This window comes from Dendronephthya gigantea, unplaced genomic scaffold (assembly GCF_004324835.1).
Source record: "Dendronephthya gigantea isolate DGI-Jeju-01 unplaced genomic scaffold, DenGig_1.0 000029F, whole genome shotgun sequence".
Taxonomy (NCBI): domain Eukaryota; kingdom Metazoa; phylum Cnidaria; class Anthozoa; order Malacalcyonacea; family Nephtheidae; genus Dendronephthya; species Dendronephthya gigantea.
The window spans coordinates 1,855,746-1,880,226 of NW_021163039.1; the positions used below are offsets into that span (position 1 = coordinate 1,855,746).

The 24,481-nt window shown below is 36.3% G+C and overlaps 1 protein-coding gene across 1 annotated transcript; it reads left to right on the forward strand.

Moving 5' to 3' along the window:
• Positions 1 to 215: 215 nt before the first annotated feature.
• On the forward strand, positions 216 to 11,903 carry LOC114524048 (tetratricopeptide repeat protein 28-like). The gene is made up of 2 exons (XM_028545159.1): positions 216 to 274; positions 5,329 to 11,903. The coding sequence occupies exon 2, from the start codon at positions 5,576 to 5,578 to the stop codon at positions 9,488 to 9,490; it is 3,915 nt and encodes a 1,304-aa protein (XP_028400960.1). The 5' UTR covers positions 216 to 274; positions 5,329 to 5,575; the 3' UTR covers positions 9,491 to 11,903.
• Positions 11,904 to 24,481: the final 12,578 nt, after the last annotated feature.

Genomic DNA, 24,481 nt, shown 5'->3' on the forward strand with positions numbered 1-24,481 from the left:
TGTATATTTTTGTGTTTAAGTACGAGTATTTTCATGTGTAAGTTTGTGTATGTAATTCGTAAATGTGAAAATACGACAAAGAGTTGCCAACCTTATATTAATATATACATAAAGGTTACACACTGCCACTGCACCGCACGAATTGGCGCAGGCGATAATATGTCAGCAGTGAATGAAGGAAGGTGACACTTCATGTCGTTTTGCATAGAATGTATTAAATATTTAACCAAAAGCAAATCCATTAGCGGGCTACCTGTGATCAAACAACGAAAAGGTATGTACATAAATCTTATAGGTAGTTTAAAGAGCCCTGTCTACAATTTAACTGGCTTTAATAATATATTTGCATGTGTATCTACATAAATAATAGGCAAATATATGTCACATGCGTTGCCATTTGCCTTTGCATTCCGAGCCTAACGGCTTTCTACTTATAAATACTTATGTGCTAAAGCTTGTAATTGCGAATTATCTGACAATATTCTTTAAACTTTAACGTTGGACTATGTTTTATATATATTCACTCCCTGAATGATTTCTATATTAAGCGATTGAATTTTGATACGGCATGTCACAACACAATCTCATAATTTATAATTGTACATGTACAATACAAACAAATGGTAGCTTCTCATTTGGCTTAGGGTTGTACAAATACTTTCGTTAAATATGATTCAGCTACAACTTTGAACTAAAAAAGACAGGGCTACACAATAGCCCTGAAAATCGTAATGAGCGTGATAACTCTGGATAACTCTAACATTGACCTTATCATGATGCTAATAAGCTTAACATTTGCCTTATCATTTGATAATTTTGAGCAAAGCTCTCTTTATTATTGTATAAATGTGTACCAAATGGCACTGAATAGTCACAATGCATATCGATGACTTATATTTATGATGATTCCTCTGATGTAAAGCCATAATATTTAGAAAATATAGCATCTTAACATTGACCTTATCATTATGCTAATTAGCTTAACATTCACCTTATCATTTGATAATTTTGAACAAAATTCCCATTATTTTTGTGTAAATGTGTACTAAATGTCACCATATAGTCACAAGACATTATCGATGAGCTATATTTATGATGAATCTTCTGATGCAAAGCCATAATATTTAAAAAATATAACATCTTAACATTGACCTTATCATTATGCTAATTAGCTTAACATTCACCTTATCATTTGATAATTTTGAGCAAAACTCTCTTTATTATTGTATAAATGTGTACCAAATGGCACTAAATAGTCACAATGCATATTGATGACTTATATTGATAATGATTCCTCTGATGTAAAGCCAAAGTATAGAAAAAATATAGCATTTTAACATTGACCTTATCATTATATTTTGTTGTATAATGTTCACTCCCCCCTGGTAAATGGTTCTTTTGCAACAAATAGACTCCTTAAGTAGATAAGTTGAAAATAATGGGAAAATAAAAGTGGCATCTTAACATTCTACCTATCATGTAGTGTGGACGCGGACGGGGACGCGGACGCCAAGACTATAGCAATATAGCTCTAAGCTCTCTTGCACTAAAGTGCAGGCGAGCTAAAAATGGTCGACTTTATTGATCGAGGTAAACAATCATGTTGGCATATGGCTGCTCACGCTGGGCTTCGCATTAAATTCCATTCTATAAAGCTGATAATTCTTTATTCCACTTTTCGCAACAAATATATCATTCACATATTTCTGGATTACAGTCCGTGGCGTAGCCAGAACGATAATTGGGGGGGGGGCCCATATTCATATATTCGTGATACGCAGGTTTAATTTCTTTTCAAATCAATTGTCTTTACAGTCTGTTAACATGAATATATGAATATGGGCCCCCCCAATTATCGATGCTGGCTACGCCACTGATTACTGTGGCATAACCTGATAATGCAGATAGCTATAAACATGGTCATTATTTTTGTACATGCATGGTACGTATGATAGCAAATTTTAATAGTCTATTCAAGTTACATATACAACAGCTTTGGAATAGAGTCGAAATATCGCAACAAAAGTATTGTCTTGCATGTAATTTTATAGCTCATATCTTGAGTTTAGCTCTATCAGATTAGATCTTTAGTTCTATTTAAGAAATAGAAAACATTTTTCGTGTTTCTATACAGTTATAGAAACAGGCGTGGGAGTTTGGGAGAACGAGAAATAATCAGTAGGGCGAGTTTTTCCACGTTATTTGAAGTTCTCCCAAACTCCCACAAGTGTTTCTATAACTGTATAGAAACACAGGAGAAGATGTTTTCTATTTCTTTTATGATATAACTTAATGAAAAGATTTTGTACAAATATTGTAATTCGATTGAATTACAAATTCTCATTACATCGCTTCGCTTGTCAACAAAATTCCCGTGTTTCTATAGAGTTGTAGAAACACGCTTCTCGACGAATCAGCACGCGCGTACTATAAAATGTTATATCATCGTAGATATTGTTTTTCGTGTGGGTTTTTTTTATTGATAAATTCAATAGAATAGATAAATTGGAATTGTAAAGAATGGCCCTTTTTTGATACCTTTTATAGTTAATACGATGCACAAATTCAGTAGCTAGTAAGCGATCTGAAAATGCGTGTTTTTTATGTAAGATTATAAAGCATTGCGGTTTAATAAAATAGCTACGATCGACCTACATAAACACAGCGTGTTGTTTTCTGCACTAAAGTTATCGAAATTTCTAGAGATTCAATTCGAACCAACCACTGAAGCATTCCGCGATACAAACATATATATGTAGCCGCGTATTTCACCGTGGTTAGGCACTGCTTTGTCAAAAATTAAGGCAACTGTCAGGAACAAGACATCAAGATACAGCAAGCCTTAAAAACGAAACAGAATGAAGTGGAAATATTGATGCATCACATGAAAAGTAAAGGTTAACGCTCCATTTCGGATAGATACAACATTTTAAATCATTAAAGGACCAAACGAGACACCAACCCCGCAATTAGTTTTGGGAGAAAGGGTTACGAGGGAGAAGTGCTCCAAATATAATGTAGATCTAATGTAGACCTGTTACAGCTTTATACATGCAGTTTATAGTACAATTAATTATGTAGTCCTGGCCAAGGACTCTGATGTCCTCAGGGGTCGGGTATCCCCATGCATGTTGGACGTCCTCAGGGGTTTAGCAGCTGCTCCCCAGTATTGGACTTCGCCCAAACGGGATCATAGCTCCCCTGATAGGTGTCCTAAATGTCCAAAGGGCTAGGTTTATACTTATGTATCGACAAGAATGCATGTAGATTTATGCGAGTCTATGGGGTAGAGGGTGACCTTCGGGAGGACTTCATCTCCACAAATACGCAGCATGCGTATTCCCCATAGACGAAACCCTCGCCCTGAAAAATTTGTGTACACGATACATTGGTTAGTTCAAATCTTGGCAAGTGTGGCTGAAACATTTGACAATGTTGAAGACAAGTTTGAATATATAGCGTTCGTAACAATCCGAAGACCAACGTCCCAGTGTTTTTTTTTAAGAAGGTAAGCTAGCTGATGCTGCAGTTGTAGCAGCGCCAATGCGATAGCTTTGACCGGCGAAATTAAAACCAGCGAAACCTGCTTGTGAAAGCAATTTACGCGTTCCCGGGGTTAGTATTTGCTTCGAAAGTGGTCTTCCCGAAGCATTCAGAAACAGAGATCGATTTGTTGTTGCTGGTCTGATGGCTAAATATCGCTTCCTTGCCTGAACAGGACAGGAGTTTTTGTACCACCGCCGACCGACGCAAAAAGGATCGGTTTTCAATTTTTTCAGCCGAACAAACATCGTTAACAAACAGGCATTAGATTAACCTCGGGGTTAAAGGTTGCGTTGCACGTAAGCTCGCCCAGCCTTAAAAAGCCAAAATTAAAAATGCCAAGCTCATGGCCGCCCATAACATAGTAGAATCAAATCACGTTGAGGCAGGTATGGCAAGCATCAGGTGAAACAGTTTTAGATGATGAATTGTTATTGGAAGGCGAACTCGTATGTTATCTCCTTGTCAGCGTTTAATGGACCAATTGAAGGCGCAACATCTTGTTGACCTCTAACTTAAAACCATTGCGGATATGAAAGTTCCGAACTGCTGTAAGGTAATTTTTGATTGACGAGTGTTTAATGGTTTTAGCTAGGTAAGCGGAAAACTGTATTAAGGTGTCTTCTCTGGCGGGTAAGAGATGTATGACCCCATTGGGTCGGTATAATTGAACGAAATTGATAAAACGCTTTTTACCGGCAGTCCGGCACTGTATGTCTGTTTGGTTGTAGCAGCCCAGGACAATTGAATATGGTAGTGGATATCATCCTTCAAAGTTGTAGCAGGCAGTCTGGAATTTTGTGTGAAATTGCCTCTGGAATTTCACCTTTTTGTCTGGAATTTTGTGTGGAATTGGCAGGAATAAACTTGCTTAAAGTACAAGCATAAAGCTGTAACGAGTCTAAGGGGTAACTTTGACCTGATAAATATTTACAATATATTTGGAGCACTATTGCGTCAAAACCCTTCCTCGCACAACTAATTGTGCGTTTGGTGTCTCGGTTGGTCCTTTAATGATTTATAACGTTGTGTCTATCTGAACTGGAGCATTAACCTCATTTTAATGCATCACACGTCAATGTCAGAGACTTCTTCACGTCGTAGTATCCAAGAACTGGCCCCGTCGTTTATTCTTTAACATGTTGCCAACCTAATCACAGGCAAACTTTGCGATCTCGTATGTGTCGCATTTATAGATTTGTTAAAGCAATTACAAATTTAATTTTCTTTAATTGGATATTTGTTTTCAATTCATGTTTAGCTACTTACTTATAGTTTTTCTGAAGACTGACCATGTTCTTGTGCAGAAATTTCGGAAGGTGAAAATTACGTACACACTAAACTTCCAAGTGTTGGGTTTGGACAAACATGTTAATCAATATAATCACGAGTATTTTGACAGTAAAATTCAATAATCAGTTCATCATAAGAACAAAAAGCGGATGCTTGGAAGAAATTTTGTTCCTAGAAAGTATACTACAAGGCCTAATGACCTCGATTTGCATCAAAATCCAAACGTGTTTAGACGAACTCAGCGGCCATACACCCATAATCCTAAACATTTACCTTCCACCCATCATGCCATTCATCCACCCAACCACCCTTCCAAACATCCATCGATACAACCACCCATACATCCATTCACAAACCTGACCAACCCATCCAATACATCAATTCTTCCACCCGTCCCACCACTGCCTTTATGTGGCCGACAAAATCGTCGTTGGCATGTGTTCAAATGTAAAGACACCCTCCTAAGCATTATATCTTCTATATTTTATTTAGACTGAGGAAGGAAACTTAAAAGCTGTAAAAGGTTAGGTATCAAGAAAAAGAATCCGAGCAACAAGGTATGTTATAATATTGAAGGCTTTTAGAAAAAGCCACCACCATCAGTTGAAATCAAGTAAGCATTGCTATTGAAAATCACGAATAAAAATATATTGTTCTTAAATAATTAAGAGACCATTAAAACACGATTAACCATCTGAAAAGCCTAGCAATTGACATTGCTTCTGGTGCTCGCTTAGCGATGGCAGATCTCGCTTTACAGGGGCAAAACAGTATCGATGTGGGCAAAGCTTACGTGGATTTAGGTCAATATGGCGAGGCTATCGACTGTTTCGAAAACTCGTTACAGATAGCAGCGGCAATCGGCAACCAATATGGTATAGTTCATGCTAATATGTATTTGGGAGATGTTTACCAAAGATTAAAAGACTATGAAAGAGCTATTAGCTGTTTGAAAGAAAGCTTACAAATTAGCACGACCATTGGCGATACGTATTTAATGGCAAAAAGCAATCGCCAGTTAGCGAATAATTATTATTCCTTAAGAGAGTTGGAAATCGCAATTAGCCATTGGAAAAAAACATTAGAATTAGGAACAGCAATTGACAATAAAGAAATAATAGCAAAAACCAAATACAGTTTAAGCTACTCTTACGTTGAGCTAGGAAGAAACGACGAGGCACTTTTATGTCTCGAAGAAGCGTTAAGAATTTTCACCGCCATTGGCGACCAGAAAGGGATAGTTGAAGCTAATATGAGTTTGGGCAGATTTTATCAAGGAATGAAAGACTATGAAAAAGCAATTAGCTTTTTGAAAGTCAGCTTAGAAATTAGCACGGCCATTAGTGATCAGTCATTAATGGCTGAACAGAATAGAAATCTAGGTGATCTTTATCGTTGTATAGAAAAGTGGGAAAGCGCAATTGACTATTATAAGAAAACATTAGAATTGGGAAAAGTAATGGACGATCCAGGGGAAACAGCAAATGTCAAATGGAAATTAGGCATTTGTTACTTTAAACTAAAAAGAAATGAAGAAGCACTTCAATGTTTCGAAAAAGCATTAAGATTTTTCACCGCCATTGGTCACCAGAAACGAATAGCTGATTGTAATAGCCGTTTAGGTCACATCTATTCTTTATTCAGTGAATATGAAAAGGCATTTGCTTACTTAAAACACGCTTTAAACATATATAAGGCTATTGATGACAAAAATGGAATTATATATGTCAGTAACGAATTGGGCCGTGTTCACCAGAATAAAGGTGAATACAGTAAAGCCATCGAATGGCACAGAGAGTCTTTAGAGATAGCAAAGACGGTCTGTGACCAAGCAGGTATAGTGGAAGCCAACTGTGATTTGTCATTGATTTACCAAAGATTAGGGGAGCATGAAAAGGCCAGTAGCTATATAGAAGATAGCTTTAAAATCGACATGGCTATTACTGATCAGCCAGTAAGAGCAAAAATGTATTTCTATTTAGGCAGTATTTTGTTTCAATCTAAAAAGTGGGAAAATGCAATTGACTATTATGAGAAAGCATTTAAAATTTTCATAGCAGAGGGCGATCAAACCGCCATAATAATGATCAATGGCAACTTGGGAACTTGTTACCGTGAACTAGGAATGTATGACAAGGCTTTGAATTATCACAAAGAGAGTTTAGAATTAGCCAAAACGACTGGAATGCGATCAGGGATAGCACAAGCCAATAGACACATCGGTGCTATATATAGACTGTTGGGTGATACTGAAAAAGCCATTGAACATGGTAAAAAAAGTTTAGAAATAAGCACTGATATTGGCGAGCCGTTCATGATAATGTGCAGTTATGAAGAACTTGCAACAGTTTATAAGAGTTTAGGAGAATATAAAATGGCATCATCATATTTAGTAAAACTTATAGAAGTACTAGAAAAGCAGTTCCAAAATACGGTTCCAGATGAAAACAAACTTTCCTTCACAAGTTTTTTCTGTAGAGCCCATGGAAAGTTAATGAGTTGTTTTGTTTCTTTGGGGCGCATAGAATCAGGATTATTAGTGGCTGATCTGGGAAGAGCTAAAGAGCTCCATTTTTCTATTGAAAGGAAACAAAATTATTTAGATACAGAGTTGTTTTATTACGCACAATCTATATGGAGCAAAATTGAGAAAAGGGAGGAAAATCGAGAAATGGGGCGAATACAGAACATTCTTCGGGTAGAAAATGATGAAACTTCAATAGTGTTATTTGCGTTTGATCTGGATGAAGGTTCTCTGAAGGTTTGGGTTTTGAATAGTGATGTCACCTTCAAGTGCTTGATGCCAGATGCAGCAATGGATATATTGTTGCCCCTGTTGATTAGGTTTTTCAAAATGACAAGTGTTAATGTTAATCGAGATTCTTCATTTTTTAAACTTGATTCACTTGCGAATGAACATAGTTTTGAAAGTCGCATGAGGTCACCGCCAACCAAGCCGGGTAAAGGAGAAAAGGTTGAAGGCTTGCACGAAAAAACTCCGAGCGATGATAATTGCAGCGACGAAAGTAGTATGAGAAAACTGTTCGATTTTCTCATTCAACCGATAAGAGATGCGGTCAAAGGCAATAAGCTCATTGTTGTTCCTCACGGCCCACTGTTTTTTGTACCATTTTCTTCCCTGATTGATGAAAATGGGAAGTATTTATCTCAGAGTTACAGCATTCAAGTAACGCCTTCATTGCACACTCTGACGTTTACTAAAGAACAACCCGATGTCTCTGACCTCGGTTTTGCGTTGTTTGTTGGTAATCCAAAAGTTGGAAAGATTTCTTTGCATGGTACAGATTTCACACCTACTGACCTAACCAAAGCGGCTGAGGAAGTTGCAAGTCTTGCAAAGCTTTTCACAGCAAGGCCTCTAGTAAAAGGTGAAGCGAAAAAACAGGTTGTTCTCGGACTTTTAAGTGATGCTAGTATAATTCATATTGCTGCTCATGGTGAACCGAAGAAAGGTGAAATAATGCTTGCTCCTGACCTTTCCTTAAATGAACCATCTTCTTCTCTTCCTAATCCAGATTCCTATCTCCTCACACAGAAGGATATTACGAGTATTTCATTGCAAGCTCGCTTGGTCGTCCTATGCTGTTGTCACACAGGCCAAGGTGAGGTTTCTTCAGAAGGTGTCATAGGTATAGCCCGGTCTTTTCTTGCTGCTGGAGCTCGCTCTGTTCTCGCCACACTCTGGCCCATTAGCGATGATGCAACAAAAGAGTTTATGGAAGCATTCTATGACGAACTGCTTCAGGAAACACCAGTTTGTGAAGCGTTAAGAAGGGTAAAGAACTTCTTTCAGCAACACGAAAGAGAAGATTACCGCTCCTTTTTTATTTGGGCTCCATTTACTCTCTATGGAGAGGATGTGATGTTTACAAAAGGCGACATTGAAACGATCAGAGAAAAATCCAGTGAAACTCTACCCGAGTGTGGTTTTGCCTTGTTTGTTGGTAATCCAACGTCTGACTTGCCTAAAGCCACAGAGGAAGTTCATTCTCTTTCAAAGCTTTTCAAAGCCAAGGCGTTCGTGGAAGGCGAAGCCAGAAAACAGGTTTTGCTGGGACTTTTGAGCGGGGCAAGTATTATCCATATTTCTGCACATATGGAACCTAAGCAATGTGCAATAATACTCTGTCCATGTTTCTCCTCAAATCAAGCATCTTCCACTCTTCCCAAACAGGATGACCTTTTGACGCAACAGGATGTTCAGGGCCTTTCTCTAAAAGGTGGCTTGGTTGTTTTATGCCTGTGTCACTCTGGGCAAGACGAAATCTCTCCAGAAGGTGTTGAAACTTTAGCTCTGTCTTTTCTTGCAGCCGGAGCTCGCTCTGTTCTTTCCACACTAAGGCACAGTGATGATGATGCAACAACGGAGTTTATAAAAGGATTTTATAATCACTTGCTGCATGAATCATCAGTCAGGGAGGCGCTAGAAAAGACAAAGGAACTCTTTGAAAAGCACGATAAAGAGGCCTACCGATGCTTTGTAAGCCGGGCTCCGTTTACAATCTACGGCGAAGATGTGATGTTTCAAAAACACGACATCGAAACGATAAGAGAGAAATCTGACAAAATGTTTTCTGGTTTTGTTATATTACCATGTGATGAGCTTTCTGGTTCGTTAATTTGCAAATCTTAACCTGCAAGATAAACCGTAGCATAGGTAATCGTTGTCTATTATGTAGTTCATGTTTAGGAAGGTTATTAATCTTACAGGTTCTGCTCAATATAATTATTTGTACGTTTTTTATTCTTTTGGCCTCGCTAATACAGAATGGGGGAGCAGACTGGCTGTAAAATTTTGAATTACATATTTTACTCAATCATGTAATCATGTAATCGTGTACTTAGGTTTGTGGGAAATTCAAGATGTGGATTGCTAACGTATCCAAATAGTTCACAATCATATAATTATCTTAACCGGAGGATATGTAAACATCTGGGTTTTATGTTTGTGTGTGTTTATGTTAAGTGTAAATAAATAAATACTAAGTGTATTTATACCATGCAAATTTTGTGAGCGAATTTCATATCGGCCATTAAAGAATTGATTATAAATTCAAGCGAATTAAATATCGTAGATTATATATCGTTGAATTTGGTTATAGATTTTCTACCTTTCTACGGCTCTCCAAATGCCCTAGTACAAACAGAAGTAGCTACTAAATTTATGTGAAATTTCTTCTCACCACAATTAACAGCTATTTTCCAGAGTTTGGTGTGTGTTAGACAACAAGCGATTAACTCTATGGCATGACGATCACCACGCAAAGATCTTTCTGGTTTCTGGTGTAAGTATATAATTCAACCTGCAACTTAGATTTAGTTTAGTAAACCTCCTTGAATGCAGGTGCATAGGCACTGCGCCTGCGAAACACTACTCTTGCGGTAAAGAGGAGAGGTTTTCTTGTTGCATCATCACATAGCTGATAAACCAATTCATCAATTGGAAAATCGAAGAGGCTGCCATGCTGTATGCTACTCCATCTGGATCATGTTGAACTACAATTTGATGAATTTTTCAAAAATTATCTAATGTCTTTTTTGCACATTTCAAAGATAAACGAACTTGCTTCGTGCGTGAAAATTTTCCCTCAATTTTCTGCTCAATACCATACAATGGTAGAACTAATATTGAATGTTTACGAGGGCAATGGTAAAGAATATTTTCAGGTGAAAGTTAGATTGATTATTTCATTCATCGAGGAGAATGATTTGTTTTATACAACACAAAAAAAAAACACTAACAAGATCTAATGTTATTGAATAAACAGTTTGTGTTTATGAGTTATTCCATGTTCGGATTCGTGATCAAATGTGTGCAATTACGCCTTACGATTAATATTGTGAGTGATTAAATTTTGTGAAAAAGCAACTGTGCATTGAGAAAACTTCGGCGGCTTGGCAGTGCAATGGAAACATTCATTACACGGTCAGTAAAATGGAGAATTTTATCTAATGCCACGTAATCACAAACAACCAATTGAAAGACTTGAAATGAATAAGGTATTAAATAATTGCATTATTTTACTTCCATTGGAGGATGATGAAGAAATGCTCGTGAACAACGCTACTGAGATCTTTGCAGCTTCATATTAATTCTAAACATGGATCTAATATGAATAAGTAGCTATTACTCGCTATAAATTGTTACAAAGCACAGTACTTAGTTATCTTAAATGAAAAAAACATTGACTATTAACCAACATTCTATAACCTGGTGGAAAAAGAACATCTAGATTTTATTGGCATATCACAAGAATAAGAAAGAACAAATATGATTAGAGTCTTCGTACCCTGTACAGAATACCACGTCCCAAATTAGCAGGCAGTCATGGCCTATATAGTTGCGCGAGAACATCGCGTAAACCTTAGGAGAATCAGTCAAAAAAACCTTCGCAAGGAAGTCATGAGTTGAAAAGGAATGGAAAGTTGCAAAGTTTCCGTGGGAAACTTTGCGAATTTGCCCGTTTCAACGGAATACAAAGTGCTGGGAGCACGGAAACACATGAACTAAAGACGATGAAATTACATGAGTTAAAAAATGAAGTAGACGAACGTAAAAAAGGTGAAGAGACGTGTTATTACGTAAAATGCAGAAAGATAAGCTGGGAGATTAAAGCCAAACAGTATAACTATCGATATTTACCATGTGGCTTACAGTGACTGTGATAAAAGTGACTCTTTCACCTAAGATTATAACATGTCCGCTTCAAGGGATTAAAAATGGCCTTTATGGCGAAGCAATGGCCGTACTATAAATGGATTCAAAGGTTATTAGTTTATAACGTGTATTTCTTTCAATCATCGCTATTTTATTCGAACAGTATTTCTCGTGGAAAAGGTTGCCATAAAAATTATTGTCTTATGAACTTCACACCTTGAAGCGATGGAAACTAACAAAGAGGACACGGACACTCCACAAGATGGTTATAAAAAATGTTGGTCATAATCTAAGTAGAAAAATTAAATAATTAAAATAGACATATAGAGTTAAGATCAGCCCTATTAAAAGTGGTGGAAATAGAAGTGTTCTTAATAAACCTATTATAGTTTATTTGCTTTATTAGGTTAGGATTTTGACACCTCACTAAACATTTGGTAATTTTTCATAAACCTTTTAATCATGCGAAAATCACGTATGATTTTGGTCTAAATTGAGATCTCATAAAGTTATTCGAAGTGAGAAGTTGATCAATTAAATAAAAAGCAAAACAACGCAATACATGCTACGAAGAAAAATGACAATATATCAGGAACACTTTCATTACCACAGCATCTGCAATACTCCACGATCTTTAGCTTCCTAACACAACTGTTGAGCTCTACATTATCCTCCATTTGTTTCACATCGGAATACCCACTGAAAAACACTTCGGTGACGTGGGTATCCTGGTTAAAGATGAAGTTAATAATAATAATAATAATAATTTTCCTTTTTTTATACTTCATAACGTCATTATATACATTTATTGATAGCACAAAAGTATAAAACAGTGTAATCAAAAGTAGTTATTATCATTGAACAATTAGTAACTATCTTAGCATAAAATTGGGACTTTAGAAGACCAATGAATTAGATTCAATTTTAGGCGATGATTATAATTTAAATTTGCACAAATCGGTCATAAATCGATGAAAAAATAATTGATTTAAATTCTTTGTCTATTTTTAGTCGTATTTGTATGTCAAAATAGCATCACCATAAAAAATGTAATCATGCATATAATATTATTCGAATAATTACAATTTATTGTTGTTTTAAGAATCAAAATTGTTACTTTGTTGATTCTATTTATCATTGACTAATGAATTATCTGTGCTCAGGTTACTTAGATATACAAAGCCAAGCACATACAATTTAAGTAATGTGACTGAATTTACAGTGCTGCATGTGTCAATGGATTGATCATGTGCACTGAAAGTTGGGCATATTGTTTTCTAACTCTTGTTATGAGTACAAAAGAATTACACAAGAAGAGTATATATCATAAACAATACATCAACCCAGTAATTTCATTGCCATTTATTGCATTGGTGCACTCATAATTAGAATGTCTTCATCTGACTTATAAGTTTGAATTCAGATTAAATATAAATTATTATGATAAAATAGTTCTATTATGAATTTGGCAATCTTAGGATGAATATATGTCATTAAATACAAGTGTCATTTGTAACATATGATTCCCAATCAGAGGGTTTCCCAACAAGAGGATATAGGATATTTAAAAGCAAACATATAGCTACCTGTTAAAAAAAGTCCAGGCTGCCCTGTTTTATCAAATCAAAAGAATGCGGGGCTCAACTCTGATATGCGGTCATGCACAATTCTTTGGGTATACGGCAATATTTTTTGTAGGCTGATAATTAATTGGTCGCAATCTGCTCTTTGCATGAATAATATGGATTTTTATTCCAGCGTACGAATTCGCCTAATTTGCACGGGCGAATAAAAATCCAGCAAAGTGATAGGTCTAGCAACAACGACAGCTTCTTCAACAACGTAATCGTTTCGTAGCACTAAATATTCATATTAAACTGAATGTTCACGGACTGTCCTCCCTCGACCTCTAAAGACAGCTTTGTAAGACAATTGTATAAAAAGAGTGATAATACGAAATAAGTTTAGTCTGTGGTGGAACATCATCAGTATGAAAGGTGAGAGAGAATAGAAAGGTGAAAAATATCTGAGGTAAGTAGGACGTATAGTTTCTCATCGTGAAATTGCTTGCGCTTTTATTTTTCACTAAATTGTTTTTCTCACGATCGATCTTAATTTGATATATCCCGTCAAAAACGAGCCGCGTCTTTGTTTGTCTTATATTATTACGTTTTCAACCTTTCGTTTAAAATTGTGCCGCAAATCAAAGATTGTAAGGCATCACAGCTAACCAGTGAATTAAGTGAATATTGACAATCCCACTAATTGTAAATACGCGAATGTAAGCCGGGTTCAAAGAAATGCAGTAAATTTAGTGAATATGACTGAAATATGTTTTGTAAATTGTTCACATTCTTGGGTATAGTTAAAACAGTTTTGCAAGATATGGAGTACGTTCTAATTAAGTATCTTTATTACAAGACATGGAAGGTTTCAAACCATCTATGAATGTCTTATTCCTTACACTAGTTGAATAAAGATTGGTGTGTGACCGTATGACGGACAGTCACTGGGTTGTTTTGCCGGCCGAACACGACAAACGTCGATTGATATAATCAATTTTAAGTTCGACTTCCTGTGTCATCAAAACTGATTCTTTATTGAGAAATGAAGAATGAGAATTTTAGTTTGCTAAGAAAAGCGACGAATATACATTAAAAAATTGTAGAGAATAATACAATAGAACAATGAAGCAATAGAATAAGTCAATCGACCCCTTTTCTTTGCCCACGGTAAAACCGAAATCAGTAATAAAACTGTTCGTTTAATTCTTGCGTTCTTTATATATTTTTTTGAGAAAAATTTTTAGTGTGGTGAACCACCTTAAGCTAAAAGATCGGAGAGAACCCCCCGCGTCTACACAACTGTAGAACAGCTGTATTGTGTTAATACGTAGCTATAACGCGGCAAAACACTTTATAGTTCTTTATAGTATGGAAGATCGAAGAGAATAACCTTCTGAAAAGTAAGTATAGAACGTACAGTTACACATTGCGACATTGTTTGCTCTTCTACTTTCACGGAATTGTTTTTCTTATGACCGAGTCTAATTCTCATAACTCATCTCTATACAGCAATAAGAACAGCGTCTTTGTTTGTTTTATCATTACGTTTTCTGCATTTCGTTTAAAAATTTGCCATGAAAGACAAGAAGACATCGCATTTAACAAGGGGCCGTTGTATCAAGCCCGTTTAGCTTAAACGGTGGATAAGTCCAAATTAAATAACACTCCTTAATACATCTCTCTTGAATGAGTCAACTTGAATATTATGCCCTGAATATGTAGTTGTAAACATGCAATATCTTTGTATTAAGGTTAAAAACATTTAGTTCGCTTGTTGAATGAAACGTGAGACTTGCTTTCTATTTTGAACTTAGAAACCGACCCCAGTAAATTAGGTAAATATTGACATGCATGAATATTGACCTATGAATTGTAACTACGCAAATGAAATTCAAAGAAATAGTGTAATTTTAGTGAATACGACTTAAATTTTAGAGAATGTTTCGTGGAATTGGCAGTTAAGATATTCTTAAAAGGCTAGGATTACGATTAAGCTCCCCCATGCATGGTATCTTGGTCGCTCATATTCTTATTACAAGGCAAGATTCCGAACCATATATAAGTTACGGACTTGTGTCTGGCTGTATGACAGACAGCAAATGTTCTTTCATGTTTGTATTAAACATGATTGATATAAATAAATTTTCAAGTTGAACCTCTCTGTCATCAAGTCTTTGAGTATCAGGGTAAAGCAATTAATTAAAGATCACGATAGTTCTGTTCATTTTTCAGGTTATACTTTGATAAATATTCTTTTAAATATCTCGAACGACAATAATTAATAATTATACATTCACTGTCTTAAAGACAAAAAACAACACGGTTGCTAAGCGTTCATGCGGGTAACACGACAAACTGCGCCTTTCCCTTGTACTGCATGGCTTGTAAAAACACGTCGTATTCAAAGTGTTCGCATTTTACATAAACGATCTCCTTTTTAAGGGAGAAGGAATTAATTAGGGTCATGATAGATTTGCGTATTTTCCCGTTCGACTTTGCACGTTAATACAAAGTGAAAACAAGATGGTTGCTAAGCGTTCACTCGAGCTAACGAGTTTCGATTTGTGATATTTGAGTTAGCATTGGAAAGTTTAACTCCCATACAGCAAATATATACTAAAATGATTTGACATAACTAATTGTGCTGACGACAAACTGTGTCTTTCTATATAATATCGTGTTTATATTTCATATTCAAGAAATAGAAAAATTTCCGTGTTTCTATAGTTATTGACTAAACACGCGTGGGAGTTTGGGAGAACAAGAAATAATCTGTGGGAAAACGACCCCGTAGGGCGAGTTTTTTCACGTTATTTCGAGTTCTCCCAAGCGCTCACAAGAGTTTCTATAATAATATAACTCAACAAAAAGATTTTGTACAAATATTATAATTCGATTCAATTACATATTCTCATTCCTTTACCTGGCTGGGCAAGTTCAGCGGGAAAATTTCCGTGTTTCTATACAGTTATTAGTTATAGAAACACGGTTCTCGACCAATCGGCACGCCCGTACTATAAATGTTATATTATAAAGTGATTTACTTCATCTTCCGTATTGATAACACACATTAATTTGAAGATACACTATCAAGTTGCATTAAACCCTATATATATTATTACTTTTGCAATGCCGGTGCAATGCTTTTGCGACTGAGCGAGGGATGTAGTGTTCATGTGACATATAGTTACTACACACACATTTTTATACAGATAAAACACAGGGTGTGCGTTTATAAAACTTTGAGAGCTAACGCATTGTTTAGGAAATCGTTTGGCATACATAAGTATTTGAAATAAACGAAAAAATTTTAAATTCCAAACATGTCTCGACTTAAGCATAACCATATTCAGTGTGAATGAATTAGTTATTACATTATGAAATATATAAAGTAGGAATATGATACAGGCGAGGTGATGCTCGATAAATAACATAATTATTTACAACAATGATTGACAACATAACAGGATACAAGATATGCATAATAAATAGAGCAAACACGACAGACAAAAATTATAACTGAAAAATACACTGGCGGTCAAAAAGAACTGCTTAAATGTTGCTATTATCGTATGTAACAGGAATCGTAACAATCAATCTTTTATTGTACACTAGCGGTCAAAAAGAACTGTTTAGATAGAAATTCATACAGAAGAAGCGAATATAGGAGAGAGCCTCTTAGGAATTTTGGACAATTCTCTTATTCCAAGCAATATTTCAATAATGTAATGCAACCTGCCACACTTCCAAGATATTGTCAAACAATGGTTGCAGGAAGAGGGAGTGACAGAAATGGATTGGACTGCACAATCAAAAGGTCTTAACCTTATTGAACATCTGTGGGACAATGTGAAAGCGATAGTGCAAGAAAGGAATTAATTCATAAATTAAAGCGTCCATGATTTATGCGTAGCTGTAAAGACTGTCCATAGGATGAATTTCTTTTGACCGTTAAGATTACCACCTTAACAGAAAGTATGCCACGCCGGTGTAAGGCCATCGTCAATTATAAGGCCGAAGGAGGGTTAACAAAATATTAATATTTCATATAGCTTAGCATGCAATCTAGTCTATATTTAGTCTTCTATATTTACTCTTATATATTGTTAGAGGCACAGTTACGTTCATTTGAGAGCATTTTAACTTGTTTTGAGTGGTTCTTTTTGACCGCCAGTATAGTATTAAAATGCTGAACCTGTTTGTTAAAATCTGGTTTGTGTTTGCGTATGTACAGAGCCTCCTTGAGTTTGAGTTTAAGGACGCAATCCCTAATGATCTTAAAACCCTCGTGGTATATATAAATTTACTTGCGCAGGATGTAATACCTGTTACATTGGTGAAACCACCCGTCATCTCACCACAAAGATCAAAGAACACACCTCCACTGACAAAAACTCACACATCTACAAACACCTACATAGCCTTGACTGCAAATCTAACTACACCCGCTCTTGCTTCACTATCCTAGACACTGCTAACACTTCCTTCTCTCTCAAACTCAAGGAGTTTCTCCACATACGCAAACACAAACCAGATCTTAACAAACAGGTTCAGCATTTTAATACTATTTTTCAGTTATAATTCTCGTCTGTCGTGTTGTTCTACTTATTATGCATATCTTCTATCCTGTTATGTTGTCAATCATTGTTGTAAATAATGATGTTATTCATTGAGTATCACCTCGCCTGTATCATATTTCTATTTTATATATTTCACAATGTAAGTAACTAATTCATTCGCACTGAAGATGGCTTATAGGTAAGTCGAAACATTGTTCAAACAAATTTTGTCGTTTATTTCAAATGCTTAAAGTGGAAGTCAAGTCCGTTCTGCGCATAGGTTCTGCTCATAACAAGTGTGGGCCCTCTGACGAGAAAATTCCCTAAATTTCGCATGTTTCTTATTTTTTCTTAACATAAACTCTAGTTCATATTAATTTACAGTTTTAATTTACAGTTTTAAATAGTGTTAGATATTCAGACAGCACATCGTATTTTAAAAAATAGTGAAGTTCAAAATGTAAACAAACCGTTTGTTTACATACGGACTTGACTGCCACTTTAATATTTAAGTAGTTTGGGCTGTGGGCACACCCCCACATCCAACGTTCGTGGAAATCGGGGTTTTTAGAAAGTAGAAAATTGAAGCCCCGTTTACACTACACTCAATTTATTGGCACGGCACGGCTAAAATGGGTACCCGTACCCATTTCATCTGTACTCGGCCTTTGTTTTGGTAGCCTGAACACTGATAAAATTGGGTACGGGTGCCCATTTTAGCCGTGCCGTGCTGATAAATCCAATGTAGTGTAGACGGGGCTTGAGATGTCAAGGAAGACTTAAAAATATGTTTTGTAAGCTATGTAAATAATGATACACCCTGTAAAGTTCCAGGGGATGCTGTTATTGCCTTTTTTGATGATTGATACGAATAGATGATGTCGCGTTACTATGAAAGTCAGCGTTACTATTGAGGCGATAATCATCGTATACGATACGTTCACATGTAATTATGTAAAGGCACCCATTCTAAAACATATCTTCTATATATTTTAGATCCTTTTAGGTAACATAAAGCTGTAAAAAGTGCATATGGGCTTTGAAGAAAAAGAATCCTAGCAGGTAGGTATTAAATATCAGGAGAATTAGCACCGGCCACCACAACTTGTAATGATGAAATAGCTGCTACAGATCACTACCTAGTTTGCGTAATTATGAGAAGTCATTGCAATTATCTTTTATAAAATATTTTAAAAAATTGGCGCAACTAATGTAAAATTAGAAGAGCGTACAAAACGTATTAAACTGCCACTGAGATACTGGGAACTAGTAATGGCACATTGCTGCGCTACTTTAAGATGAAAAAGTAGAGGGTATTAAGTTTGTTAAAATGGAATAGAAGTTATTATTGGTATTAATCATCACGAACTAAAATATGGTCCCAAGAGGACATTGTAAAGGCAATTAACCATCTAAAGAAAAGCTTAAATTTCAATATTGGTTCTGGTGCCCGCCCAGCGATGGCAGATTGCGCTACAGGAAGAAATGAAGAGGCGCTTCACTATTACAAAGAAATCTTAAGATTGATGACCAAGATAGGCAACCAGGAAGGAATAGCTCATGGTAGTCGCAATTTGGGCAAAGTCTATGTTAGTTTAAATAACCATGAAATGGCAATCGACAATTTCGAAAAGGCCTTAAAGATATTTGAGGTTATTAAAGATGAAATTCAAATTTTACAAATTAATATCGATTTGGCAAATGTTCACGTAAATTTAGGTGATTATAGTAAGGCCATCCATTGTTTCAGAAAATCTTCAGAGATGGCAACGGAGGTACGTAACAAATCAGGTATAGAACAAGCCAATTGGAGTGATTTTTACCAAAGAATGAAAGCCAATGGAAAGGCCTATTTGAACGACAGCTTAGAAATTAGCACAGCCATTGGTGATATATACTATGAATTAGAAAAGTGGGAGATTGCAATTGACTATTATAAGGAGACATTAGAATTAAGAATAGCAAAGGTAGCAGTGGCCAATGGCAAATTAGGCATTTGTTACAGTAAACTAGAAAGAAATGAAGAGGCAGTTCAATGTTTCCAAGAAATGTTAAAACTTATGACTGCTATTGACGACAAGAAAGGAATAGCTGACAGTAATGACCGATTGGGCCAAATCTATTTTGGTTTTAGTGAATATAAAAAAGCACTTGCCTGTTTCCAACACGATTCAATCATATATAATGCTATTGATGCTTGAAATTAGGTGAATACAACAAGGCCATCGACTGTTACAGAAAATCTTTAGAGATGGCAAAGACTGTCGGTAACCAAACAGGTATAGCACTAGCCAATTGCTATTTGAGTTGTGTTTACCAAAGATTAGGAGAGCATGAAAAGGCCGTGAGCTATTTGGAAGACAGCCTTAAAATAAGCAAGACCATTAGTGATCAATCATTAATGGAACAAAACTATCTGAATTTAGCTAGCATTTATCATTCTATCGGAAATTATAAAATCGCAATTGACTATTATAAGAAATTATTAGATATTCAAAAAGCAAAGCGCGATCAAACAGCAATAGCAGCAATCAATAACAGCTTGGGATCTTGTTATCTTGATCTTAAAGAATATCAAAAAGCTATGATTTGTTATAAAGAGAGTTTAGAAATAGCCACTAATATTGGAAATCGATCAACGATGGCAGAAGCCAATGGAAACATTGGCGCTACATATGGTCTTTTGCATGATAATAAAAAAGCCGTTGAACATTGTGAGAAAAGTTTAGACATAGCGACTGGTATTGGTGATTCGCTTCTTAAAGCATGTAGTCATCTAGAGCTTAGCAAAGTCTATCAGCGCTCAGAAGAATATAACATTGCATCATCGTATTTAGTGAAATCTATTACAATATTCGATGACCTGTTTCGAAATACGGTGCCAGATGAAAACAAGATCTCTTTCACTGGAATTTACTGCGGAGTCCATAGACATTTAATGAGTTGTTATGTTTCTTTGAGCCGCATAGAATCCGGATTATTAGTGATTGATCTGGGTAGAGCTAAAGAGCTCCATTTTTCTATTGAAAGAAAACAAAAATTATGCCCAGAATTGTTTCATTACGCACAATCCACATGGACCAAAATCAACAATGGGGAGGAAAATCGAGAAATAGAGCAAATACAGAAAATTCCCCAGGTGAAAAATGATGAAACTTCACTAGTATTCTTTGCTTTTGAAAGTGTAAGTTCTCTGAATGTTTGGGTTTTGAATAGCAATGTCACGTTTAAGTGCCTGCCGTGCGAGTCAGCATTGGAAATATTGGAGTCCTTGATGAGTGCGTTTTACATAAGGACAAGTGTCAACGTAAATCGAAATTCATCATTTTTTAAGCTTGCTTCACTTGCGAATGTCCATAGCTTCGAGAGTCAAATAATTTCACTGCAAGCCAAGCCGTGTAAAAGAAAAAAGCTTGCAGGCTTGCAGGAAAAAAATCCAAGCGCAGATCATTTCAGCGATGAAACAATTTTAAGAAAACTGTTCCATTTTCTCATTCAACCGATAAGAGATGCCGTCAAAGGTAATAAGCTCATTGTTGCTCCTGACGGACCATTGTTCTTTGTTCCATTTTCGTCCCTGATTGATGAAAATGGGAGGTATTTATCTCAGAGTTACAGCATTCAAGTAACGCCCTCATTACACACTCTGACGTTCACCATAGAACAATCCCATGATTCTCAACTCGGTTTTGCGTTGTTTGTTGGTAATCCAAAAGTTGGGAGGATATCTTTGTATGGCACAGATTTCACACCTACTGACCTACCCAAAGCGGCTGAGGAAGTTGCAGGTCTTGCAAAGCTTTTCGCAGCAAGGCCTCTGGTAAAAGGTGAAGCGAAAAAACAGGTTATTCTCAGACTTTTAAGTGGTGCTAGTATAATTCATATTGCTGCTCATGGTGAACCAAGGAGAGGTGAAATAATGCTTGCTTCTGACCTTTCCTCATATGAACCATCTTCTTCTCTTCCTAATACAGATTCCTATCTCCTCACACAGAACGATATTACGAGTATTTCATTGCAAGCTCGCTTTGTCGTCCTATGCTGTTGTCACACAGGGCAAGGTAAGATTTCTTCAGAAGGTGTCATAGGTATAGCTCGGTCTTTTCTTGCTGCTGGAGCTCGCTCTGTTCTCGCCACACTCTGGCCCATTAGTGATGATGCAACAAAAGAGTTCATGGAAGCATTCTACAGCGAACTGCTTCAGGAAACACCAGTTTGTGAAGCGTTAAGAAGGGTAATGAACCTCTTTCAGCAACACGAAAGAGAAGATTACCGCTCCTTTTCAATTTGGGCTCCATTTACTCTCTATGGGGAGGATGTGATGTTTACAAAAGGCGACATTGAAACGATCAGAGAAAAATCCAGTGAAAAACTACCCGAGTGTGGTTTTGCGTTGTTTGTTGGTAATTCAACGTCAGACTTGCCTAAAGCCACTGAGGAGGTTCATTCTCTGTCAAAGTTTTTCAAGGCCAAGGCCTTCGTGGAGTGCGAAGCCAGAAAGCAGGTTTTGCTGGGACTTTTGAGCGGGGCAAGTATTATCCATATTTCTGCACGTATTGAACCTAAGCAATGCGCAATAATGCTTTCTCCATGTTTTTCCTCGAATCAAGCATCTTCCACTCTTCCTGGGCAGGATGACCTTTTGACGCAAAAGGATGTTCAGGGTCTTTCTCTGAAAGCTGGCTTGGTTGTTTTATGCCTACGTCACTCTGAGCAAGACGAAATCTCTCCAGGATGTGTTGAAAGTTTAGCTCTGTCTTTTCTTGCAGCCGGAGCTCGCTCTGTTCTTTCCACACTAAGGCAGAGTGATGATGATGCAACAACGGAGTTTATAAAAGAAATTTATTATCACTTGCTGCATGAATTATCAGTCAGGGAGGCGCTAGAGAAGACAAAGAAACTCTTTGAAAAGCACGATAAAGAGGCGTACGGCTCCTTTGTGGGTCGAACTCCGTTTACAACCCACGGAAAAGATGTGATTTTTCAAAAACACGACATCGAAACGATAAGAGAGAAATCTGACAAAATGTTTTCTGGTTTTGTTGTATTACCACCTGATTAGCTTACTGGTTCGTTTAAAAATCTTAATCTGCAGTAATGTATCGTAGTAGGTTAACGTTGTCTATTCTGTAGTTCAAGTTTAGGAAGGTTATTAATCTTACAGGTTCTGCTCAATATAATTATTTGTAAGTTTTTTAATTTTCAGCCCTCACTAATACAGAATGAGAGAGTCAACCGGCTGTAAAATTTTGAATTACATATTTTAATCAGTCATGTAATCATGTACTTAGGTTTGTGTGAAATTCAAGATGTGCATTGCTAACGTATCCAAATAGTTCACAATCATATAATTATCTCAACCGGAGAATATATAAACATCTGGGTTTTATGTTGGTGTATGTGCGTATTAAATGTAAATAAATAAATATTAAGTGTATTCATACCAAATTTTGTGAGCGAATTTCATATCGGCCATTAAAGACTTGATTAAAATTTCGTTGAATTTGGTTATAAATTAAAGCGAATTAAATTTCGAAGATTATGTAAACAAACTAACTTTCTACGGCTCTCCAAATGCCCCAAAATTTCTTCTCGCCACAATTAACAGCTATTTTCCAGAGCTTGGTGTGTGTTAAAGAACAAGCGATTAATTCTATGGCATGGGGATCACCACGCAAATATCTTTCTGGTTTCTGATGTAAGTATATACTTCAAGCATCAACTTAGATTTAGTTTAGTAAACCTGCCTGAATTCAGGTGCATAAGCACCGCGCCCGCGAAACACAACTCTTGCGGTAAAGAGGAGAGGTTTTCTTGTTGCATCATCACATACGTCATAGCAGATAAACCAATTCATCAATTGGAAATTCGAAGAGGCTGCCAAGCTGCATGCCACTCCATCACCATGCGGATCATGTAATTACAATTCCATGCATTTTTCAAAAATTACCTAATGTCTTTTTCAACATTTTAAAGATAAACGAAATTGTTTCGTGCGTGAAATTTTCCCCTCAGTTTCTGCTCAATACCATACAATGGTATAACTAATAATGAATGTTTACGAGGGCAATGGTAAAGAATATTTTCACGAGGTGAAAGATGGATTATTCCAGTCTTCGAGGCGAATTGTTTGTTTTATACAACGTCAAAAAAAACACCAAAAAGATTTAATGTTATTGAATAAACAGTTTGTGTTTATGAGTAATTTCATGTTCGGATTCGTAATCAAATTTGTGCAAGTACGATTCGATTAATACTGTGAGTGATTAAATTTTATGAAAAAGCAACTGTGGATTGAGAAAAACTTGCACGCCTTGACGGTGCAATGGAAACATTCATTGCACGGTCAGTAAAATGGAAAATTTTTATCTAATGCCACGCAACCACAAACACGGAGCCAGTTTCTAAAATGAATGAGGTACGATTACATAATTGCACTATTTCACTTTCAATGGGGGGTAATGAAAAAATGCTCGTGAACTACGCTAGCTCTTTGGAGCTTCATATTAAGAAGAATTTGATTACTCGTTTTAAAATCCCAAAAGTTAATATTCCTCTCGAGTAAACAAATTTTTCGTTGTTCTCAGCAGTGTCGATTACCCAATTCTGCATACCTCGGGAAGGTCCTGGGGCGTAATTCTAAACATGGATCTAAAATAAGTAAAAGTAGCTATTACTCGCTATAAATTGTGACAAAGCACAGTACTTAGTTATCATAAGTGAAAAACACATTGACCTTTAACCAACATTCTATAACCTGGTGGAAAAACAACATCTGGATTTTATTGGCATATCACCAGAATAAGAAAGATTAAGTATGATATTTATTATGATTCGAGTCT